The 22,591-nt window shown below is 40.0% G+C and overlaps 1 protein-coding gene across 1 annotated transcript in view; it reads left to right on the top strand.

Moving 5' to 3' along the window:
- Nucleotides 1-22,591, top strand: part of TBCA (tubulin folding cofactor A) — a 52,697-nt gene that overhangs the window by 28,576 nt on the left and 1,530 nt on the right. Inside the window, exons 2-3 of the mRNA XM_054032387.1 lie at nt 5,432-5,537; nt 21,621-21,707. Coding sequence (XP_053888362.1) covers nt 5,432-5,537; nt 21,621-21,707 — 193 coding nt within the window. The remainder of the gene's footprint in view (nt 1-5,431; nt 5,538-21,620; nt 21,708-22,591) is intronic.

The raw sequence follows: 22,591 nt of genomic DNA, 5'->3' as shown, positions 1-22,591 counted from the left end.
CCATACACTTGAGGATGCTTATCTTCTTACAACAGTTCATGAGATGGGGTAAATAAGGTGCAAAGTACTTGCCAGCCCAATAGCCGTAACTTATAAAATACTTTCATCACACTGAGTAGTCTGTTCAAAAATGTGGAAATTCTGAAAAAGTGAGTCCAGTCTTTCTTCTTCCTTTTATAATAAGGCAGTAATGTTTATCACAGTTTAAACCAGTGTTTTAATATTGGTGACCTAAAAATTTGTAAGCAAGTTCCAAAGTGTATGTGGTGTTTTTAAACTTATTTTTATTTCCTAGAGAGGAGCTTTACCTACAACAGGGCCAGCAAACCCTGCTTCTGATGTGTTTAGCTTGCACCTTAGTGAGCTTCCAGGGGTTTTTCAGTTGTCCTTATATGATTGGAGAAACAAACCTTTTTATTTGCTAAGAGAGGGCTTGTATGGCTATAGTTTGTAGTGTCACTGATTCTAGAGTTGGTTTATGAATATAAACATTAGTTGATTGTCGCTTATGTTTTCATACATAACAAGCTTAAGTTAGCTTTTTTTAGCTAATACAGACAAATTCTAAAGTGTTCGTTTTAGTGGTGCAGTTGAGTTTAATTGTAACAATAATGCTTAGACATTTAATTTTAATAAGTTTAAATATTTTACATCAAACAACCTATTAAGAATTTGGGTACAGTAATTCAAAAGTCAGCTATCTCACAGTTAATTACACAGTTAATGACAGAAAAATTAACTTTTTTTAGGAAACTTAACAAACAAAAGAATATTATTGCCTTGACCTAAAGCATTCCATCCTGATCATAAAGTTATCCAGTCCTTTATAAAATTGTACTTTTTTGATGCTGATGCCAGGTCCAGAACTGGTGTTTAGAAAGGTTTACTGCTACTCCAAAGTATTTGTGACCCTATCAGGCCATTCCAGTTTACCTTCTTTCATCTTTTCCCCTAACTTGATTTTTAGCAGTCACTATTTTGACAAAGTAATGCAGGTAAATATTATAATGGAAGTTTTGATCGGTACATTAATGTTGGTTAAGGGTGTGGGTTTTTATGATATTTCTATACCAGCAAAAGCCCTAATACATGTTGTTCAAATCTCTAGTATCCATACAAATCCTTCTTGTTTGGTCATCATAATAGAATCATATAGTAAACCTGAGCAGTTGGTGTCTGAATTTGCTCAATAATAGTCACTTTTGATCAGCCAGCTGGACAGACAGATAAGTCCACTTTTACTTTTACTGGTGCTAATGTGAGTTTGTGGTACATAGTTTTTGGCAGCACACTGGGTTATTTTATGTTAAGAACATATCGCAAACTACAAGGAATTCTATTAAACTGGAATCTTTTTAGTGCTATAGTTGTTGGACTTGAATTTACTCGAGGTGATCTTAAAGGTTTGCTGGAAAAGGGGGACTATATCAAAGAGCACCCAGTTTCCAAATCTTGGTCCAGTGTGAAGGCTAAAAAGTGGGTGTGTTGTCTCCCTTTGATCAAACAGATTTTAAGAAAATTTCCCATATGCTGGTGCTAGTTATCAAGGTTAAATTATGGGTCCACTACTTACCATGATACATACTAGTTCTGGGATTCCGAGTTTGCAAAGGCCCTTTTGGAGCAAACATTTTAAGAACCTTGATACTATGGAGATGCTGTGTTTGGGAAGTTGACTTAGTAATATTATTTTGTGGTCAAATTTGATGTGTGGAATTACATCTACTCACTTCTGTACTGTGATGTGAAATGTAACTATGATCTAGAAAAGAGATTCTTGAACTGTTGTCTTGAACTGAAGAATTGGCTGGTCACATGGGCTTGCTCCTCCTGCTAATTTGCACCTATGAAATTGCATTAAAAGAAGATTAAAAATATAAGAGACTTTCTTAATTTAGTTTTCCATATAAAGCATTGCTGTAATTACCACAGGGAAGGGAGGTCATGTGCAAGACGTCTCTGTATTAATATATGGTTCATGCTATCAGAGTCTGAACTCCTAACCTAAATAGTGGAGGTGATTACACTGTCTTTTAAAGTATTATCTACATTAAAATGAGAATTTTAATGCAGGAATGGTGTCCCTAGCCTCTGTTTGCCAGAAGCTGGGAATGAGTGACAGGGGATGGATCACTTGATGATTACCTGTTCTGTTCATTCCCTCTGGGGCACCTGGCACTGGCCACTGTCAGAAGACAGGATACTGGGCTAGATGGAGCTTTGGTCTGACCCAGTAGGGCCATTCTTATGTAATTCCAGTTCTTTGAGTAATTGAACATGTCCATTCTACTTCAGGTGTGGGGATGCCCAGTGCTCCAAAGTAGGAGACTTTTTTTCCTTTAGTGGTACCCTGTTGGGGCGGTGCATGTATCCTCAACTGCCTCATGCTGCTGTGCAGTGATATAAAGGATGGCTTCCGATTCTCCTCAGTTATCTCTGACTGCCCATGATTGGTAGTCAGTGTGTGTTTGCTTGCTTTGCAAGTGTTCTGTCTTTCCCAAGAATGATTCTTTATATATACGTAGTGTACTTCTCAGTAGTTAATTAGACCTTTAGTTATTTTATTTAGTTTTGCTTAGATTGTCAGTTTGTGCTTGTTCTGGGTGCTGACTGTCAGTACTGAGGCATGCTCAGCCTCCAGGCTTTAAGCCTTGCATCAGCTGCAAGTCTATGCCAATAAGTAACCCTCATTCCAAATGCCGAATGAGGGTCACATCTAGGACCACTGTCAAATCTCTGGACATTTCAAGTCCTGGAGCAAAAAAGATAGGAAGGTGAGGCTTTGTCTCCTTCTCATGAGGCCACCTTGTGTCCACTGTCTGAACTGTTCTACTCAGGGTGGGCACCAAGTACTTCTACGCCAGTTAGTGAACATTGCAGCATTTCCCCTTTCCTGGTAGTGAGGAAGAAGCAACAGACAGCATGCCTCAAAGGACCCAACCTCTTCCAAAAGATTGAGGTCCCCAGTACTGTCTACCAGCAAGCAAACTGGAGAGCAGGGCAGAGTAACCTCTGGGAAGAAGTGCTCCCTGGTACTGACTTTCTTATTCAGGGTTTTTGACTCTAGTACCAGTGCCTATGTCATTGAGGCCTACACCTGTTAAGCTACTGACCCCTTGAATGCGGCAGCAGCAGGAGAACCTTTCGGTACTGATGACGCCAGAGGCATATGTTGCTGTGCAAGACCTGTTAAATCTCTTGGTATCAGATTCTCCAGCAGCATAGGAGACAAGTTGTCCAGTACTGATTGATTCTCAGACTTTATCGACTTACCTACAAGTAAGGTCAAGCCCTCAGCTCCGTGGCAGACTTCAGATTGTCCACTGCATCCTCGCCTGGTGCCTTCCAGAGGCAAAATCAGTATACTGTCCCTGGTACTGACCTCTCTGGGGACACGCCATCGAATCTTGACACCTTATGGTACAGTGCATCTCTGGTCAGGTGACTCTGATTTTTTCCTCTGAGGCAGTGGTTTTCAACCTACGGCCCAATTAGCGCACAGCTTTGGCCCATGTGACACCCTCAAGGCCATACAGGTAGTATTGGATGCAGCCCACAGTGGTAAATAGGTTGTGAGAACCACTGCTCTAAGGTATGTTCCTATGCTCCTCGCTCCAGGGATAGAAGGCATCACTCCTCTTCCTCCAGAGGATCCTACTCCTGGTACCCAGCAGTGGTCCTATGTTGATCTGGGGACCTGGATCCTTGGGCTGGTAGAGGCCTCCTTACGCAAACTTTTATAAGGGCAAAGTTTACTTAGTCACAAATTTCAGATGTGGACAAAAGTAGCGTCGGAATTCCACCTCAGTCAAGGAATATACTTACTGATTTTCTTTCCTAAGCCCTATTCTCAAAAGGATGGAGAGACTCCATGCCTTGGATGTCAAAAAGGCATTAGCTTTTTATTTGGACAGAACCAGATTATTGAGATCAGAGGTCCCCAAACTGTGGGGCATGCCCCTCAGGGGCATTCAGAGGAATGTTCGGGGGGGGGGGGGTAGTATGTCTGGGGCCTGGGCCAGCCCCCATGGGGGTGCGCAGTGAGCACCACCCAGCTCTGGTCCTGACCCTGGCTGCCGACCCCACGCCCGGGGCCCCAGCTACCAGCCCCCTTACCCCTGGCTGCGTCTCCCCCTTCCTGGAACCACAGCCCAGCTCTGGGGGGGGACAGAACAGACGGGTAAGGGGGGCACAAGGGAAAAAGTTTGGGGACCACTGGTTTAGATAGTCATACCAACTGTTCGTAGCAGTTGCAAACAGGATGAAGGGCATTACAGTCTCAACACAAAGGAGCTTGTCATGGATTTTTTCCTGCATATGTATGTGTTATGACATTGCCAACGTAACCCCATCAAGCAAGATGGGAGCACACATGGCAAGATCTCAAGCAACTTTTGCACCTTTTTTTTAGCTCAAGTGCCAATATCAGACAGTTGTAGGGCTGCAGCTTGGTCATTGGTGAATACATTTACAATTCTTTATGCCATCTCTCAGCATTCCAGAGATGATGTCAAGTTCGGACAAGAAGTCCTTTGGTTCTTGTTCAGGTAGATTCTGAAACCCACCTCTGGTTTGAACTGGTTTTGAGTCACCTGAAGTGGAATGGACATGTGCAATCACTCGAAGAAAAAACTGTTACTAACTAGTTCTGTAACTGGTCTTGGAGTTGTGTTGCACGTATCCATTCTATGACCATCCTCCTTCCCCTCTGTATAGGAGTCTCTCAGGTAAGAAGGAACTGAGGGAAGTCAGGTTCCACCCTTTTGTACTGTCCCATAGCAATATGAGTCAGCAGAGGGTGTATGTGCTGCTCCAACAGATACTGCTAAGAAAAAATTTCCAACTCTGGTGCACACACCTGAAGTGGAATGGCCATGCAATGCATCACAAAGAACAACAATTGTAGAACAGGTTAGTAATCTTTTTTTTTTTTAATTGTTTCTTGGACTGTTCTGAAAAAGTGTTATCTTTGAGATGCAAACATAGCTTATTATACACTTTGCCTTGTGTAACACATCTGTGCTCAAAACCCACGTGACTTGAATCTGAGCAGTTGTCTTTTGTGACTTGGAATCCATCATTGCAGACCACAAGTGTTTCTCCTCTATCAATAAAGCACGTGGCAGCTTGGAATTTGCTACTTCATTTTGTTTGTCTAATATTTGAAACAGAGTAGCAGACTGTCTTAAGTGAATATTGGTTTAAGTAATCCATGCTATTTAATATAAAGCCAGAATTAAAATAGATATACTTTCTATTATCCCCTTGGGTTTAGATCCTTAGTTAAAAGATCAAGAATTTAACTTTTATAAAACTAGACAGTAGCCTCTTGAAGGCTTGCTGTATTTTTATTTTTGTTGGGTAAGATGTCATTTTCCAATTATACAGCTTAATCTCACTTTATTATTTATCTCATTTGATTTGTTTTCAGGTTGGTAAAAGAGAAAGTTATGTATGAAAAAGAAGCAAAACAGCAAGAAGAAAAAATTGAAAAAATGAAAGCTGAAGCAAGTGAGGATTATGGAATTAAAAAGCAGGTATGTTGTCCTAAAAATTTTTTTAAATATATTTAAAACATTATAACTTTTATAAAGGAAATTTGAAAGTGATTCTTAATAAAAGAATCTCACACAGCTTTTTCCAAACTCAGGTGATATGAACACTATACTAAAAGTTATCTTAAATATAAAAGGGCAGTATACAAATGTACACAGTTCTTTGCATTTTTAAATATGCTCTTTCCAGAACTGTTGACTCATAAGGAGCTCAATCCTGCAAGGTACTGAGTGTTCCTATGAAATAAGCATCCTCATCTTTGAGTTGAGGGTGCTCCATACCTTGCAGGAATGCTCAGGGTTGAGCCTGAGGAGGGGTTTTTTGCCTTCTGAATAGTTTAGGTAAACTAAGGTCATGTCTATGTTAGCAATCTTACAGCAGCACAGCTGTACCAATGCAGCTGCGCCACTTGTGTAGCCTCTCTATGCTGACAGAAGAGAGCTCTTCTGTCGATATAATAAAACTACCAAACCAAGCAGCGGTAGCTGTGTTGGCAGGAGAAATTATCCTGCCAACGTAGCACTGTGCACATGAGCACTTACGCCAGTGAAACTAAGGCTAGGTCTACACTACCCGCCTGAATCGGCGGGTAGAAATCGACCTCTCGGGGATCGATTTATCGCGTCCCATGGGGACGCGACAATCGATCCCCGAATCGACGCTCTTACTCCACCAGCGGAGGTGGGAGTAAGCGCCGTCGACAGAAAGCCGCAGAAGTCGATTTTGCCGCCGTCCTCACAGCGGGGTAAGTCGGCTGCGATACGTCGAATTCAGCTACGCTATTCACGTAGCTGAATTTGCGTATCTTAAATCGACTCCCCCCTGTATTGTAGATGTACCCTAAGTTGCTCAGGGAGGGAGGAGGGGTGTTTTTCACATCCCATAGCAATTTAAGTGGTAGTGTAGACATGGCCAAAATATTTGAGCACAGTTTTCAATTTACAGTGTTTAGGGGTGATTATACACAGATGAAAGCTTTTAACTCTGAGTGCAGATATACACTAACAACTTAACCAAACTTCAGACAAAAAAGTGAAATAGCCGGGTGCACAGCAATGGACGCACCCATGTACCTGCTGCTATAGAGTTATAGGAGAACCTCAGACAAGCTATATATAGGTAAACTATATTTTTGAGATATCCTACCTAATAGTGATGTTTCTGAATTTTGTGTGTTTGGAGAGAATGGAGGGAATGGTTTGTGTTCACAGCTATGGAATAAAGTTACCTGCAAAGGGGAGGAAATTGGTATGTACTCCTCACCCCCCCCTTTTTTTTTTAATCCTATGAATGAAGGCCTGCAGATTTGTTTTGTTTTAAAATGTAGATTTTTTTTCTGCTTGCTTTTACTTTAGAAATAATAGGAATACAGAGTTTGGTTTTATGGGCACTTCTGGGATATTCAGTGTGGACTGAGCTTTCTCAACTTCTAACTGAACGTGTAACTGTTTTTTTTCCTCCCAAGCATGTTGTAGGTATTTGCTGTTCAATAGATCACACACACACACACCCTCCCTCCCTCCCTCCCTCTAAACAGTCTGCATTAAAGCACTTTCAGTCTTAATCAGGCTTCACTTGCATTGTCTCTGGTGTTATAAACCTACCAGTTCTCCAGTTATCCTTCATCTTCCTGGACACATGGAAGAATAAATGAGACTTTGAGTGTCTACTGTAACAAAAAACAAGCAGAAAAAATATTTAAAAACCAACTAAAAACATCCCTTCTTGCTGCCTTTACTCATCATAAAAGGCACAAGTCCAACTGTGTGTGTTTTTCTCCTTTCCAGGTTATTTAAAAAAAATTTTGGAAGACATTGCAGCCATTTACTCATACCACCATAAGAAGTATGATCTCACTGCCTCTGATCACTGATAGGGGTTTTTAGGCTCTACTGAAATAGAAATGAGAATAGTTTCTTTAAAGATTAATTGGAACCAGTAAATGCAATCCTGATGCTCAGTCCCAATTCAGCAGATTATTTGAGAGCATCAAGGAATTTTCTCACCTACTGTTCAGAAATTGTCATAATTGACAATAATAGCCTTTGAAGCTCTTGCAGTAAAGAGAATGGTAAAGCAATACTTTGAGGATGTCTTCTGAGGAACCAGTGACAACAGTTTTTAAATGAATGGCCTCCATCACTCTGTGAGTATGTCTGCATGGTTTCTGGGAGCGAATATTGCAGCCCAGGTCGACAGACTTGTGCTTGAGGACCTTGGGCTAGCGTGCTAAAAATAGCTGTGGAGACATTGCTTTGATGTTTGAGATTGAGCTCTGAAGCCCACCCAGGGTTTCAGAGCCTGAGCTCCAGCCCAAGCCATAAAATCCATGTTGCTGTTCTTAGCACACTAGTATGATGAGCCCAAATAACACAGGCTGCAAGATGTGCACCCAGAAGCTGTGTAGATATACCTTTTAAGGGTCTCAGTACACTATGAAAACGGCCGCAATTTGGTTCCTCAGATGATATCTTCACACAGCTGCTTTAGTGTTCTCTTTAGGTATATACTCACAGCTCTGACAATTTCCAGAGTGCAAGGAATTTTTAAGTTCTGAAGACTAGGATGCTGAGCAGAGTGAGTGTGCTTGCTTGTCCCACTAATCACTTAATTTCAAGATACTTCTAGTAGTGGAAAACTTGTTCCAGCATATATGTGGGATGGGATTTACATATTTAAAAGACTTCAAGAAAATTCTGTTTAGTTACATAGTTAAGAACTGGAATTATTTAACTATAATTAATAGTTTGAGAATTTAGCTCTGTCTTTAATATTTATACATAAGCATACAGGCAAGTCTCGGCAAAGCAGATTTTGCAGCTCCTGGCATGGTTTCTGCCATCACAATGAGGCTTGTGTCTTGGGCCTGGTCCCCACTAAGTCCCCAAATCGGACTAAGGTACGCAAATTCAGCTACGTTAATAATGTAGCTGAATTCGAATTACCTTAGTCCGAACTTACCGCGGTCCAGACGCGGCAGGAAGTCTCCCCCCGTCGATGCCGTGTACTCCTCTCGGCGAGCTGGAGTACCGGCGCCGACTGTGAGCACTTCCGGGATCGATTTATCGCGTCTTAACCAGACGCGATAAATCGATCCCAGAACATCGATGGCGTGCCGCCGGACCAGCCGGTAAGTGAAGACTAGGCCTTGGTTACACTCTTCTGGCCTCCCTCTAGAGGTGCAACAAACAGTCCAGGATCTCTCATTTGAAGGGCCATCGCTCTGCTAAAAAAAAAACCTGATGAGATTCTGTACAGTCTCAAAGACTCTAGAGCAGGGGTTGGCAAACTTTCAGAAGTGGTGTGCCGAGTCTTCATTTATTCACTCTAATTTAAGGTTTCGCTTGCCAGTAATGTATTTTAACGTTTTTAGAAGGTCTCTTTCTATAAGTCTATAATATATAACTAAACTATTGTATGTAAAGTAACTAAGGTTTTTTAAATGTTTAAGAAGCTTCATTTAAAATTAAATTAAAATGCAGAGCCCCCCAGACTGGTGGCCAGGACCCGGGCAGTGTGAGTGCCACTGAAAATCAGCTCGTGTGTTGCCTTTGGCACACGTGCCATAGGTTGCCTACCTCTGCTTTAGAGTATTCCTGAAACCTCTGGGCACCTGCAGTGAAATAAGTCATTCCATCATCACCAGTCACAGCATTCTCAGGGATTTGCCTATCAAGCCCAGGACCTGCCAAGGAGAACTAACAGAGGTTACAAAGTTGCCTACCACCACCCTCTACTTCTGGAGCAGCCTGTTCTTCAAGGCAGGTGGCATCCTCCAAGAGCTCACTTTGATGAGTTGGTCAAGGGCAGACTGCCAGCTCTAAGAGGGCCATCCTTGTCTTCCCCAATTTTTCCAAACCACCTGTCTCACTTCTGTCATACCTGGGCCCCACATCACAACAGACGGGTGGGTCCTAAGCATGGTGGAAATCTGATATACACTCCAATTTATCCCCCCCCCCCCCCCCCCCCCAAATCTCCATTCTCTGTTACTCTTCAGAGATCTCGCTCATGACAGGGTTACTGCAAGAGATACAATTGCTCTCAATTATTCCAGATTAGCTTTCATGAGGAGACAAGCCCTTTGAGAAGCTGGTGTTCATGTCCTTTATCCAACAAGTTCTGCTCCTCATAATCTCGTACTTGAGTCTCTCATGTTTTGCTAGGATTGGGCAGAATCCTTTAGTTTTCACTAGTCACCACTAAAAGTGGAACAGATTCACTAATCAAGATACAGATTCCTGAAAATTAAAATGTGGAAGACCAGAATTAACTATACTTTTAGTTACTGAAGCTGTTTTTTTGTGGAACAGGACTTCAAACATGAAAGATGCTAAGTCTGAACACTTCAATGTTTGTTTAATGTTGAGTATTCCCCAAGTAATATTACTTATCTTTTTTTAATGGCTCAAGTAGTAGTTTTTAATCAAATTTCTTTACTTTTTAAAATTTCATGTTGGATTTAATACACAAAGTTTCAGACTCTCCTCATAAAACAGACACAAATAAGATTAGGTGGAACTTTTAGTTTCATTCCAGTCTGATTACTTTCAAAATCCTTAAGGTTTTCTCATAAGAATAGATGACCTCTGTTTAATAATCTGAATTCTATAGTTCTAGTTATCTAGATAAAAAGCCAGTCAAGGTGCTAATAAAGGGTTTGGCGCACTTGTTTGTGCATTTGGAGAGTTTAACCAATGAGCACAAATCAGTCTCCTTTAAAGGCTAGCTTCTTGTATTTGTATCTGTGTTCTCTAGAATAATACTCCTGACATGCAGGTGATATTAAACATGCTGCTTTCAGCTTTGTGGGGTTTTTTTCTAATGTCCTTTTTGAAAGAAGCTTATTGATGAGAAATTATTGTAATCCTTGCTACGGCTTTCTTTTTTCCTTTTTTTTTTTTTTTAAAGAGTTTCATTTTCACTTGGTCAAAGATATAAATACCTTTTTGTATTCTAGACTATGCTCTCTATGCTGAGGATTTAAAATAATTGCTTAGTAGTTGGAATACATTAACATGGAAACTCCCATTTAGTAAGAAGATTCAACAATTGACATTAACAATTGCTGGAGGGAAATTCTTTTGTAGTTGGGCTCACCATTCCTCTGCTCTACAGAAAGAGGCTGTATCAGACCTTTCAGGCACGGGGTAGTGACTTGACTCTTTATGGGAAACCTGCCAGTTCTGTTCTGTCTGCAGTCTTGGCACAGACATTTATTTTTCCTGACTTTCTGCCTTCTGCAAAACTGAAGGAAATCTCCATAACTAATCCACATGCCTTTTCTTTAATCAGATTGCTCACTTTTTTAACCAAATCATATGTTGGGCTGAGTGAGGGCTCTTGCCCCATATCCTGCAAGTTTCTCTCTGCCTGAAAACCTAAGGATGACAGATAATTCCACAAAAAAGAGCTGAGGAGGAGAGTGTGCAGCCAGTACTGTCAAGGCTGAGCCAACTTTGTTGGTTGATCAATGCTTGTTTTGTCAGAACTGAACTGGCACCACTTTCCAAATGGGTTCCCTTTTATGTATGACTTTTCTGCCAGTTGTCTGCCCATGTGACAGTGTTTCCATTCAAAGCAATTCATATTCTTTTCAAGTAAAATTTTGAGAGCTGTTGTGTAGAAAATGCTGCCTGTTGATTGATAGTTTTCTATGGGCAGTGATTGCATTATCCAGTCATCCTTACGAAAGTTATCAAAATAAAGGGCAAGAAGTGTGTTTATAATACAAATGACTTAATTCTAAAATTAAGGGGAGGATTGAATTAGCCAGTGACTGGATTAAGGGAAGGCACTAGTAATGAATTTTGCTTCTTCCCCCGCAAGAGTAGTATCTACACTCTTAAATCTCTGCACTAGCTCTGTCTCCCCAGCTGGCAAAGAAGAAAACCTACAGTCCCAGAGTATCATAAAACTCCTAGGCAGCAAACCATTTTCCAGAAAGGATAAAATAACCTTTTGCTTCTGCCTCCTGAAATGATCTGCTATGTACCAATCGATTGGTCCTCTGCTAGAGCAACTGCAAGGGTTGAAAAAGTTGGAAATACTGAAGCAGTTAGGTGAAGAGGAAGTCAAGTAGGTGTCTATCATCTTTATTCCTCCCTCAGGCTCTCCACTCCTTTTCTACACAATGCTTGATGTAAGTGGTTGAAACCTATAAGTTCCACACTCTGAAATAATAAGCTGACATGAAAGAGAACTGATTCTCTGCACTGAGAAAAGAATGTATCCCAACACTTTCCAGAAATTTTTCTTCACACCTCCCCAAGAGTAAAGAGAGTCACTTAGTGTTCTGTGCAATTTATTCCTCAACTAAAGGGGGAATTACCAGCGGTTTAGTATAATTCAAGCCTTTTCCAGGCCAGCTATGTTGTTTTTAAAAAACAGTTAAATAGAAATTTGCAATAAACTGGAAACCTATTTTACAAATTTGAGTTAGTAGCTTTATAGGTTATTGATATTAAGGAAAAGGTCATCTTTTCATTCTGCTCAATTACAGTAAAACATATTTGCTTTTGTCCCCACCCCCCATCGATTCATTGCCTCTTCTAATCTGGCTGAGGAAAACCACTCTTTCAAATGTACCTTTATTTTCAATTTTGTAACCGGCAAAGAGCAAGTGGTCATGGGGTCCTTTAGTAGTTTTGTTTGTTTGTTTGTTGTTTTGTTTTAAATCATATAGCTAATTTCTTAGCCTAAAACTACCAAGGATCGACTCTCTCACCTAAGTAATTCTGATACTATTTTTGAGAAGGTGTGTTCGGATGGTTCTTTTATCTTCTCACTATCCCAGATTAAGTGATCTAAGGCTCAGTCACTTTTTCAGAGGTGAACTACACTATGAAATAAGGACACCTTCCTGATTAACAAATCTCTGCTTTCTTGGCCCCATCTTCTTTTCCCTGTGCACCTTATCCTTGTGTGCAGTGTTATTGTAGGCACATTGGTTCCCAGGATATTAGATACACAAGGTGGGTGGGGTAATATCTTTTATTGGACTGACTTCTGTTGGTGAGAGAGAAAAGCTTTTGAGCTTACATACAGCTAGTCTTCAAGACCTGAAGGACCTCTGTGTAAGCCCAAAAGCTTGTCTCCCTCCAACATAAATTGGTTCAGTAAAATATGTTACCACACTGACCTTGTCACCTTATCAGGGGCATGCTATGTTTGAAATCTTAAATCCAGAGTAGGTGAAAGATGGCAGGATGATCATTTTTAACCTTTCACATAATGATAAATTCTTCTTCGAGGAGTGTCCCTTTGGGTGCTCAACTTTAGGTGAATCTGAGAGACCATCCCTGCCACCCTCAGAGGAAATGAGTCCTCAAAAAAGGTGGGGGAAAAAAGCAGGCAACAAATTCCCCTTCCAGGGAACCAGCCAAAACGAAGCAATCCCTGATTCGTTCAACACACTTGATACCGACTGCGGCGTAGTTGAGCACCTACAAGTCAACAGGATCTTACGGTACTACTGATTCTGTGTAAGCCAAAGACCTTAAGGAGGCTGGCTCTGAGAAGAGTGACCGAGAGACGCCTTCCTCCTCCTCCTCCTCCTCCGTACCGATGTAGCCTCTTAAATATCTGGCACCAAGAAGCTCAACATCGCTACAGTCTATGGTGCCATCTACTGGTCCCCTAATGCATAGCACAGCGACATCAGCTATGACAGCAGTACTGTCTACAACACCATCCTCTGTATCAAGTCTTGCGGTACCACGTCAGTTCCTTCATCGCAAGGACTTGCTAGTCTATACAACACCAGAATCTCCTCTTCTTCATACTGATGTTACTCCAGCATGCTCAGTACCATGCCAATCTATATCACCACTGAGATCAGCCCCTCTTTTTTTCCAGCAATGAGGATGAAGAGGAAGGGGACCACTCCTCATTCATTTGCATGACCACCAGACCAGGTTCACCAGAGCAATCTGGGTATCAGCCAAGTGATACCCAAGGGTGGTATGGACATCCATGGATGCCACCACCAATGCCATTCCCACTGCAATGGCCTTATTGGAATCCATGGCCTCCATACAGCCACCAGTACTCTAGGCCTTCCAGCACCTACAGGCAGAGGAGGTGGTGCTCCTCATCAGCCTCAGTAGGTACAGCCTCCGGAGGAGACTTTTGAAGAATGGGAGGAAGCTTTGGAACGGGAAGTCACACCTCAAATCAATCTGTCTTCATCCTCCCCAGACAAAGCAGTCATGCCTCCACCACTTCGACTTTAAACAGTTCCAGGAGCTATTTAAAAGAATTGCTGACTCGCTCAAAATACCCTTGGAAGAAGTTGCAGAGTCTCAACGTAAACTGTTGGATATTTTACAGACAAACATCAAAGATTATGCTCCCTATAAATGAGGCACTTGTGGACCCAGCCAAGATAATCTGGCAGACCCCTGCAACAATACCACCTACTTGTAAAAGAGCAGTCAAAAAGTATTGCGTCCCTTCTAAGGCTATAGATTTTTTGTTCTCACATCCCCCACCAAATTCCTTGGTGGTAGAGGCCGTGAATAAAGACAACACCACTCCAGAATCACCCGATACAATAAGGACTAGAAACAGTTAGACCTCTTTGGGCACAAAGCCTGTTTGTCAGGAACTAAGCAATTCAGAATAACCAATTACAAAACTTTGATGGCCAAATATAACCACACAAATTGTCTAAGATTTCTAAGTCTAAGATTCTAAGATGTCCAATTTTATTGACTGTATTCCAAATAACAAAAAAGACCACCATCTTGCACGGACGGTCTTATAAGCTTCGTTGGATGTGGCAGACACAGCCACACGATCCATTACCACTGCTTAAGTTATGCAATGGGCTTCGTGATGCCACCTCTCTGAGTTTCCCAAGAAGGTCCCATCTACTGTTAATGATCCTCCCTTTGAGCACCAGCAATTGTTCGCGGCCAAAACTGATTAATCCTTCCACGCCCTAAAGGTTTCCAGGGCAACTCTTCAGTCTTTACGCATTTACACACCTGCACAAAGAAGGAAGCTGGGGAAATACCAGTCAAGGCCTGCCCCCATATGTCCAGCCACAGAGACAATATGACCTACAAAAATGGAGGCAGAGGCCTAAGAGACATAGACCAGTCCCATCTCAGCCGTCAAGATCCCAACAACCCTCCTTGAAATAGCAATTTTGAGGCTTTGCTCAAGGGTCGGAGATGCCATCCCCATTTCCAAGCACTGGAACCATCAACAATCATCCATCCTTTCGGAGACTGCCTGATCCCATTCCACCCAGTATGGCAGACCATCACCTTGGACAAATGAATATTAGAAATTTATAAACATTGGTTACTCAGTCCCATTTACCTCTGTGCCCTCTCTCCCCCACCCCCACCGCCCCATCCTCCCTACCTCCTTGTCCCTGTTCAGGGACCCTTCTCACAAGCACCTTCTACAAAATAAATCACCTACTGCACTTGTGTCAGTACTGATTCTACCACACCCAACACAGAGGGGGAGAGGCTTTTATTCCCACTACTACTTAACTCAGAAAAAGAGCAGGGAATGGAGGCCCATTTTTGACCTAAAGAAACTCCACATGTTCAATGATCGAGGATGGTCACATTAGCAGCTACAATCCAAGCACTGGAACAAGGGGACTGTTTCTCGGCCCTCGACCTCCTTGATGGATATTTTCATATCTCCATACACCCAGTGCACTGCCTTTTGGCCTCTCATCGGTGCCCCGATGTTCTCTAAGGTTCTCACGGTCATGGTGGCCCACTATTGCAAGCAAGGAGTCATGATATTCTCCTACTTAGACCGCTGTCTACTCAAAGCCCTTTCTCAGGAAGATGTTGTAGACGCGACTCAAAGGATAATGGTTCTCTTTCTCTCAACTAGGACTAAAAATAAACATGTAAAAAATCAACGTTGACACCCGCTCAAAAACTAAAGTTCATTGGGGTCCACCTGGATGCGCTGGAGGCCAAAGCCTGGTTACCACTACACAGATTTGTCACCCTTGATCACCACAGCACAAACCAGCTTACAGATATCAGCCAGGACCTGTCTCCAACTATTAAGTCATATGGCAGCAACCATGTTCATTGTAATGGACCGTGAATTTGATAGGGCCGTACATATTGTGTATGCTTACTCTGACTACATTGTGCTCACCTCCAATATTTGTTTCTGAAATGCTTTGTTTCCCATTTCACAATCACAATGTTGTATAACCTTGCTTTGTAAACTTCAGATCCAGTAAAGATGTTTTGTTTTTGTTGTTTTCCCCCATCATCAAAGCTTTTGTCCATGACAATTTTTCTTTTGACATCTTTTCATTTTGTGCTAAGAGCACTAATCTTAAAAAAAAAAAAAAAAAAAAAAAAAAAAAAAAAAAAAAAAAAGGTTGCTTCTTATGTACATAACCACCCTTTGTGCTAGCTCCCTTTTATGTTTGCCTGTACACTTATAAATAAATCTGGTTTGTTTATCCAAGTATTCTTTGTGCCTCAACAAGTATTTTTAATCCGATACACTTTGGTTCTTTCCATGCTTAATACTTTCATTCGGGCATCACATTTTTCAATAACCCCGCAGATATAAATTGTTCTTTGCAAAGTCAGGTCAGTTTCTCATGATGGCACAGAGAAGGGCTACTAAGATTATCAGAAGAAAAGACACTTAAGAACTTGGCTTGTTTAGCCTAACCAAAAGAAGGCTGAGGGGAGATATGATTGCTCTCTATAAATACACCAGAGGAATAAATACTAGGGAGGGAGAGGAGTTATTTAACTTAAGGGCCAATGCAGGCACAAGAACAAATGGATATAAATTGGCCATCAACAAGTTCAGGCTTGAAATTAGACAAAGATTTCTAGCCATCTGTGATAAATGAAGGGTGGGGGTAGCTCCCTTTTATGAACACCCAGCCAGCCAGTTAGCTACACAATCTCTGTTGTTAGTGGTTTTCTACTTACTTTTACCTGTAAAGCGTTAACAAGTCCACAGGTAAAAGGAAGGAAGTTGGGCACCTGACCAAAAGAGCCAATGGGAGGGCTAGAACTTTTTAAAATTGGGGAAAAAAAACTTTCCCTTTGTCTGTCTGTCTGTCTGTCTGTTCTCTGGAGAGAGGGGACAGAGCAAAACAGGGCTGAAGCTATGCTGTAAAAAGCTGTGAACCAGGTATGAAAATCACCAGATCATACCTAAAACTACTCAATTTGAAACCCCAAATACATAAGTAGATCAGAAAATGTCTAGAAAGACTTGATTAGGTTTATCTTATTTCTGTAAAGCCTGTGGACTCCTCTGGGCTGACCCCCAAATGCTTTTGTTTTGCCTGCAACCATTAAACTAGACCTCAAGAAAACCATTCTTGATGCTTAATTATTATATTTGCTCTTTTTAAATCTAGCAATAGCCTAAGTTTCAGATGTATTTTTCTTTTTAATAAAATTTATCGTTTTTAAGAACAGGATTGGGTATTTTTGTGCATATGTGGTTTAATTAGCTGGTGGCAACAGCTGATTTCCTTTGTTTTTCTTTCTCAGCTCTTCCCCAGAGGGGGGGGGATGAAAGGGCTGAGGATACCCCACAGGGAGGAATTCCCAAGTTTGCCTTCCTGGGTAAAAAGGGTTTATTTGCATTTGGGTGGTTTCAGCATCTACACATCCAAGGTCAGAGAAAAGCTGTAACCGTGGGAGTTTAATACCAGCCTGGAGTGGCCAGTACAGGCGAGTCTCATCTTATGCACATTTAACATGTGCGAATGCAGCTTTGCGTGGTTGGCAAAACCAAAAAAAAAAAAGAGAGAGAGAGAGAAAAATAATTTAAATACTGTACCTGTAGTGCGGGCGATTCCGCCCGCCATTACACTCAATGTAATTTTGACTATATGCAATTTTCGCTTTACGCACTAACAGTGGAACGTAACCCCAGCGTAAGATGAGACTCGCCTGTATTAATTTTTAGAATCCTTGCAGGCCCCCAGCTTCTGTACTCCAAGTGCCAGAGTGGGGAAATCAGCCTTGATGCCATCAGAGGAGTGAGGTTCTGGAACAGACTTCCACGGGGAGCAATGGGGGCAAAAAACCTAACTGACTTAAAGACTGAGCTTGATAAGTTTATGGAGGGGATGGTCTAATGAAACTGAAACTGCCTGTAATGGCATCTAGTTGATCTGCGACTGCTAGCAATAAATATTTCCAACGTCAGGTGATGGGACACTAGATAGAGAGGGCTCTGAGTTACTACAGAAAATTCTTTCCCAAGTGTCTGGCTGGTGAGTCTTGGCCCCATGCTCGAGGATTAACTATCACCATATTTGCGGTCAGGAAGAAATTTTCCCACAGGTCAAATTGGCAGAGACAACTAGGTTTTTTTATTTTGCATGGGGCACTTGCAGGTTTAAACTAGTGTAAATGGCAGATTCTCTGTAACTTGAAGTCTTTGAGTCATGATTTGAGGACTTCAGCACTCAGCCAGAGGTTGTGAACCAGGAGTGGGTGGATGAGGCTCTGTGGCCTGCAATGAGCAGGACATCAGACTAGATGATCATGGTGGTTCCTTATGACCTTAAAGTCTATGATAACCAAAAATAATTTAGCCTGGGATTTTCAAAGGAGTGTATTAGAATTGGGTACCCTTTGACTTTCAGATTTCAATGAGATTTGAACATCCCAGCTTCAGTTACTAAATCTAACTGTTCAGACTTGTGCAATTAAGCTTTATTATGAAGGTTTGTAACAGTGATCAATGTTCTCACTGTGCAGCTGTTGTAAAGAAAATGTTACTTGGAAAATTAACATTCTTGTGTGAATCAGTGTTCCCAGAATTTCTGAATGACTGTCTAATAGTTCACAGTTGTCTTCAGGTTTCCTTTGTCACTGGGCCTGCTATATATAACTGTGTAGAATTTCACCCCCTTTCAATTTCTATTTAATATCACTTCTTCCCAAGAAATTTTGGAACAGACTGGATTAAAAAATTCAATTTTATTTAAATTGGATTTTTGATTTAAATACTTTTTTTATTTTTAAAAATAAAAAAATTGCAATTTAATTTGAAATTGACAGCCTGTGTTAAAGGTCTAAACTTTATTAATCATAATTTAACAAAATAGTAAGCAGTAGAAGTTTGCTTCCAAAGTTTTAAAGGAAGTTAAATCACTGAACTGCTGGAAATCACTGGCTAAGCTGTTGAAACCAGTGTTTGTTGAAATGCTAACACAGCTTTCAACTTCCATTTGCAGGTACGAAGAGAATATTTTCTTCATTTCAGTTTATTCAATTAGATGGCTATAGTTTATTCAAAGTTAATAAACTAATTGGAGGTTGAAAAAGCAGGAAGAATCTTGTTTGTTTTATTCATAGATTGGAAGAACAAAGTGTGAGGATGAGATCTATTAATTCTAAAATCTTGAAGGATGTGGTGACCAGAAACAATCAGTTCAGTAACTAAATATGTTACTTGTTTTTAAATGGTGACAGGTTTCAGAGTGGTAGCCATGTTAGTCTGTATCAGCAAAAACAAAGACGTTCTCGTGGCACCTTACAGACTCCTCATTGTTTGTTTTTTGTTTTTAAATGCAAATCATGCTTTGATAAACTTACATAAAAAACGACATCCAGCACATTTTAGGTAGTTTCATTTAACTAATAAAAAATAATTAATTTTTACATTTAATTGAATACCCATTTTCATCCAAATAGAGCTTGACAGAGTAGAATAATCTAATAAATAGAAAATGGTGCATGATGCATTTGCTAACATAATAAAATTAAAATGTAAGAATCTATATGTATATTAAGCTGTGTAATTGCTTAAATAAATTTGTATAAATATAATATATTCTCCTGGTTAGCAAAAAGAAGTACCAAATGTACTGCAATGGCTATATTTAATTACAAATTGATGTGTTTTAATGATTACCAACCAGTGAGGATCAGCTTTTCCTTAGGAAAATAACTAAAGTATAGGGCAAAGCATAAGTAAACTCTGATTTAAATCAAGATTTTCTGAAATTGGTGGTTTAATCACCAATCACTTTGATTTAAATAAATCTACAATGATTTGGAGGCACTGCAACCACCTCTACAGTTCTCAGCCAGCTTTCCTCCCATAGTGAAGGACTCCTGTGGCTCCATCTGCCCCTTTGATGAAGGCCACAGAAGAAGCCAGGATTAGCGCTGTAGAGTTTCTAGATTCTAAGTCAGTGCTTAAATCTTTTTTTCTCTGATAGCTGTTCAGTGGCCTATATAAAATGAATTGGTCTCTTCTCCATATCATCTACCAGCATGATAGTGTACAACTTTTTAATAGTACCAACAGAGGTCAGTGATTGACTGACTGGGCCTGGTGATCAGACTGTTCTTGCTTCTGCAGGTCCTCTTTCCAGAATAGAAGTAAGCATATAAATGTGGTGGATTATCAGTCACTTTTACTATGTATGCTGTACGTGGTCTGTGAATAAATTTAGATTTCAGGGTTGTCAATTTAGGGTCTTTTAATGGATAGTAGATTCATCTTAACTTTTTAAAAATCCCAGTACCTCTTCTACTTAAACCTAGATGCTGCAAATGTTGGATTTTTCTGTAGAACCATTAAAATAATTATGCAGTCTCCTTAGGGCCATTTTTTCTTTCATAAAAGTGATGATCTTGCTATTGAGAATCTCAACTTTTGCATTTTGTGCCATTGTATTTTAAATTTGTCACCTTTTAATGTTTCATTAAAGTAGAAAGGTTGTCTCTTAATTTCTCATAATGGAAGCTGAAGACTGAATTGGAAACTTTTTTTCCCCCCATTAGACCCATTTTTATCTAAAATGGTTATATAGGCTCCAGACTAGCAAAGAACTTAAGCACAAATATAACTTTAAGCACAAGAGCAGTCCCATTGAATTCTATGGGACATCATTTGTGTGCTTAAAGATATTCATTTACTCAAGTGCTTTGCTGGTCTGGGGCCTTAATGCATGTGAACTTGTGAAGACAGACACACATTCTCCCCTCCTTTTGAATATATAATTTCCATTAATACTAGTTTGTGTGTAATGACATTGAAGGGAGAAAATATCCTTTTGCGTGAAAGAATGCAGTGAGGAATTAAAAGTAAAAGCTTTAAACTGCAGGTTATCCAGGTTTCACACTTTAATTTGCTAATTGATTTTCATTTCTAAATAAATTTGATACATTGAAGAACAGTGCTGCACACCCCTTTTTTTCAGTGTATAGATTTCAGGTCCACAAATATTCCATGAAATATAAGTGGGTTTTCTGTATAATTCTGAAGTTTGTTTTCTGTAGGTGTAGGCAAGATGTTCAGATTCAGTGGGGTGCCAGTTTGGTAATTTTGCTCAAAGTGCATGGTGAGAATAATCTTTCTCCTAAAATGAAGCAGAAGGATAAGTAATAACTTTTTATGCATGATAAGCATCAAAAATATGAGCCTGCTGGTCTATGCTTTTCATTTTTCTTTGCCTTTGTCTTTCAGTCAGAACCTCCTGCAGTGTGCACACGATGTGATCAATAACTCAATAACTTTTTTCATGCAGTAATTATCTCTATGTGGTATTATCTGAACACTGTTTTTCTTTATTACCCAAAAGATGCAGGAGATATTTATATAACCAGCTGATCCCATTTTGGATGAAGCTACTTCATGACAGCAGGGAAAATAGTTTATTTTAAATAGTCTTTTTTAACAAACATATATGGAAAGCTTTTACTAGCTAATTCTTTCTTCAGTTGGAAAAAAATTATTCTAAAAGACTTTGTTAATTACACTTATAATTACACTTTGCCAAATTATATTATATGTATAAAATGAAGGACATGGAAATGCCATATAAAAATCATTTTCTTATATATGCTTTAATATACGTAATATGAGTGTTAAGCAGTTATATCTGTTAAATAAGATGTAAGGTAGTGTCAATGTAAAACGATCTGTATTTTCTGTGAGGTAGCTGTTTTAAACATCTTTGAAAATAGTTTTGACAACTATTTTAGATAAGAATGAGCTTTGTGTGTGCTCTAAAATAAATTTATTCAATACTGAAATGTTCATTTGTTTTATCGGCTTCTCTTTCACAGATTGAGATCTTGCAAGAATCTCGAATGATGATTCCAGATTGCCAACGCAGATTAGAAGCTGCGCGTGCAGATCTTAGTCAACTATTAGTAAGTAAAGCGCAAAATAACTCTTACCTTGAGCATTTCATGTCTTCTGGCCACAAAGACTTAGAAAGCCAGATTCTTTCATTGATGGTGTTGTACTAGCAAATTATTTATTTAGCCCTCAGTGTAATAGTATAATGAAACTGACTAAGATTGAACACTTTCTACTTTGTATATGGTATCTTGTATCTTATTTTGTGTATATTTCCACGACTAGTATTATGTAACACAATAGTTGATTTCAGAATGTGCATAGATAAGTGAATACAAAGTTTAGTGTAGATATAACAAAACAATACAATCAGTAGTCCGTTTCAATAAACGGAAGTTGAGAAACACTGAAACGGGACATGTACCCAGTGGACACTTAAATATTGCGATATTAAAGTGGAGTCCTTTGTTTTGCAAATTATATTACCATATCACTTAATCTCTTCATGTGAATTCAGGTTTATAGTTGGAACATTCTGCTTGCTTTGATTATTTGGTCATTAAAAAATAATCACAGTATCTTAAGATAAGTAGTTAGCTTGATTTCAGTGGAACTATTTGCATACGAGTAGGGGTGATATAGAAATTTAGGGCCCAAACCTGCTTTACCTAGCTCTAAGGTCACAGGATTACATTAAAAAGCTGACAGTTTCTTTACCAGCAGTCTTGTTACCCATGTAGATTTAAACATTACTGTGAAGCGTAACTATACAATGGAATTTAAGCATCTTACCACATGCAGTGAGTGAAGGAGAGATGACTTGGTAGAATTCCCCTCTGCTGATCTCCATTAAGCTGCCAGCATTAGAGCCTGATTCTGCAAGATGCTGAATGACCTCAACTCCTGTTAACTTCAAGTGGAGTTGAAAGGCTCTTCAGATTTTCCATGAGGTGCT

The sequence above is a fragment of the Malaclemys terrapin genome, chromosome 6, assembly GCF_027887155.1.
Source record: "Malaclemys terrapin pileata isolate rMalTer1 chromosome 6, rMalTer1.hap1, whole genome shotgun sequence".
NCBI lineage: Eukaryota > Metazoa > Chordata > Testudines > Emydidae > Malaclemys > Malaclemys terrapin.
This window is presented reverse-complemented; position numbering and strand designations above follow the sequence as displayed.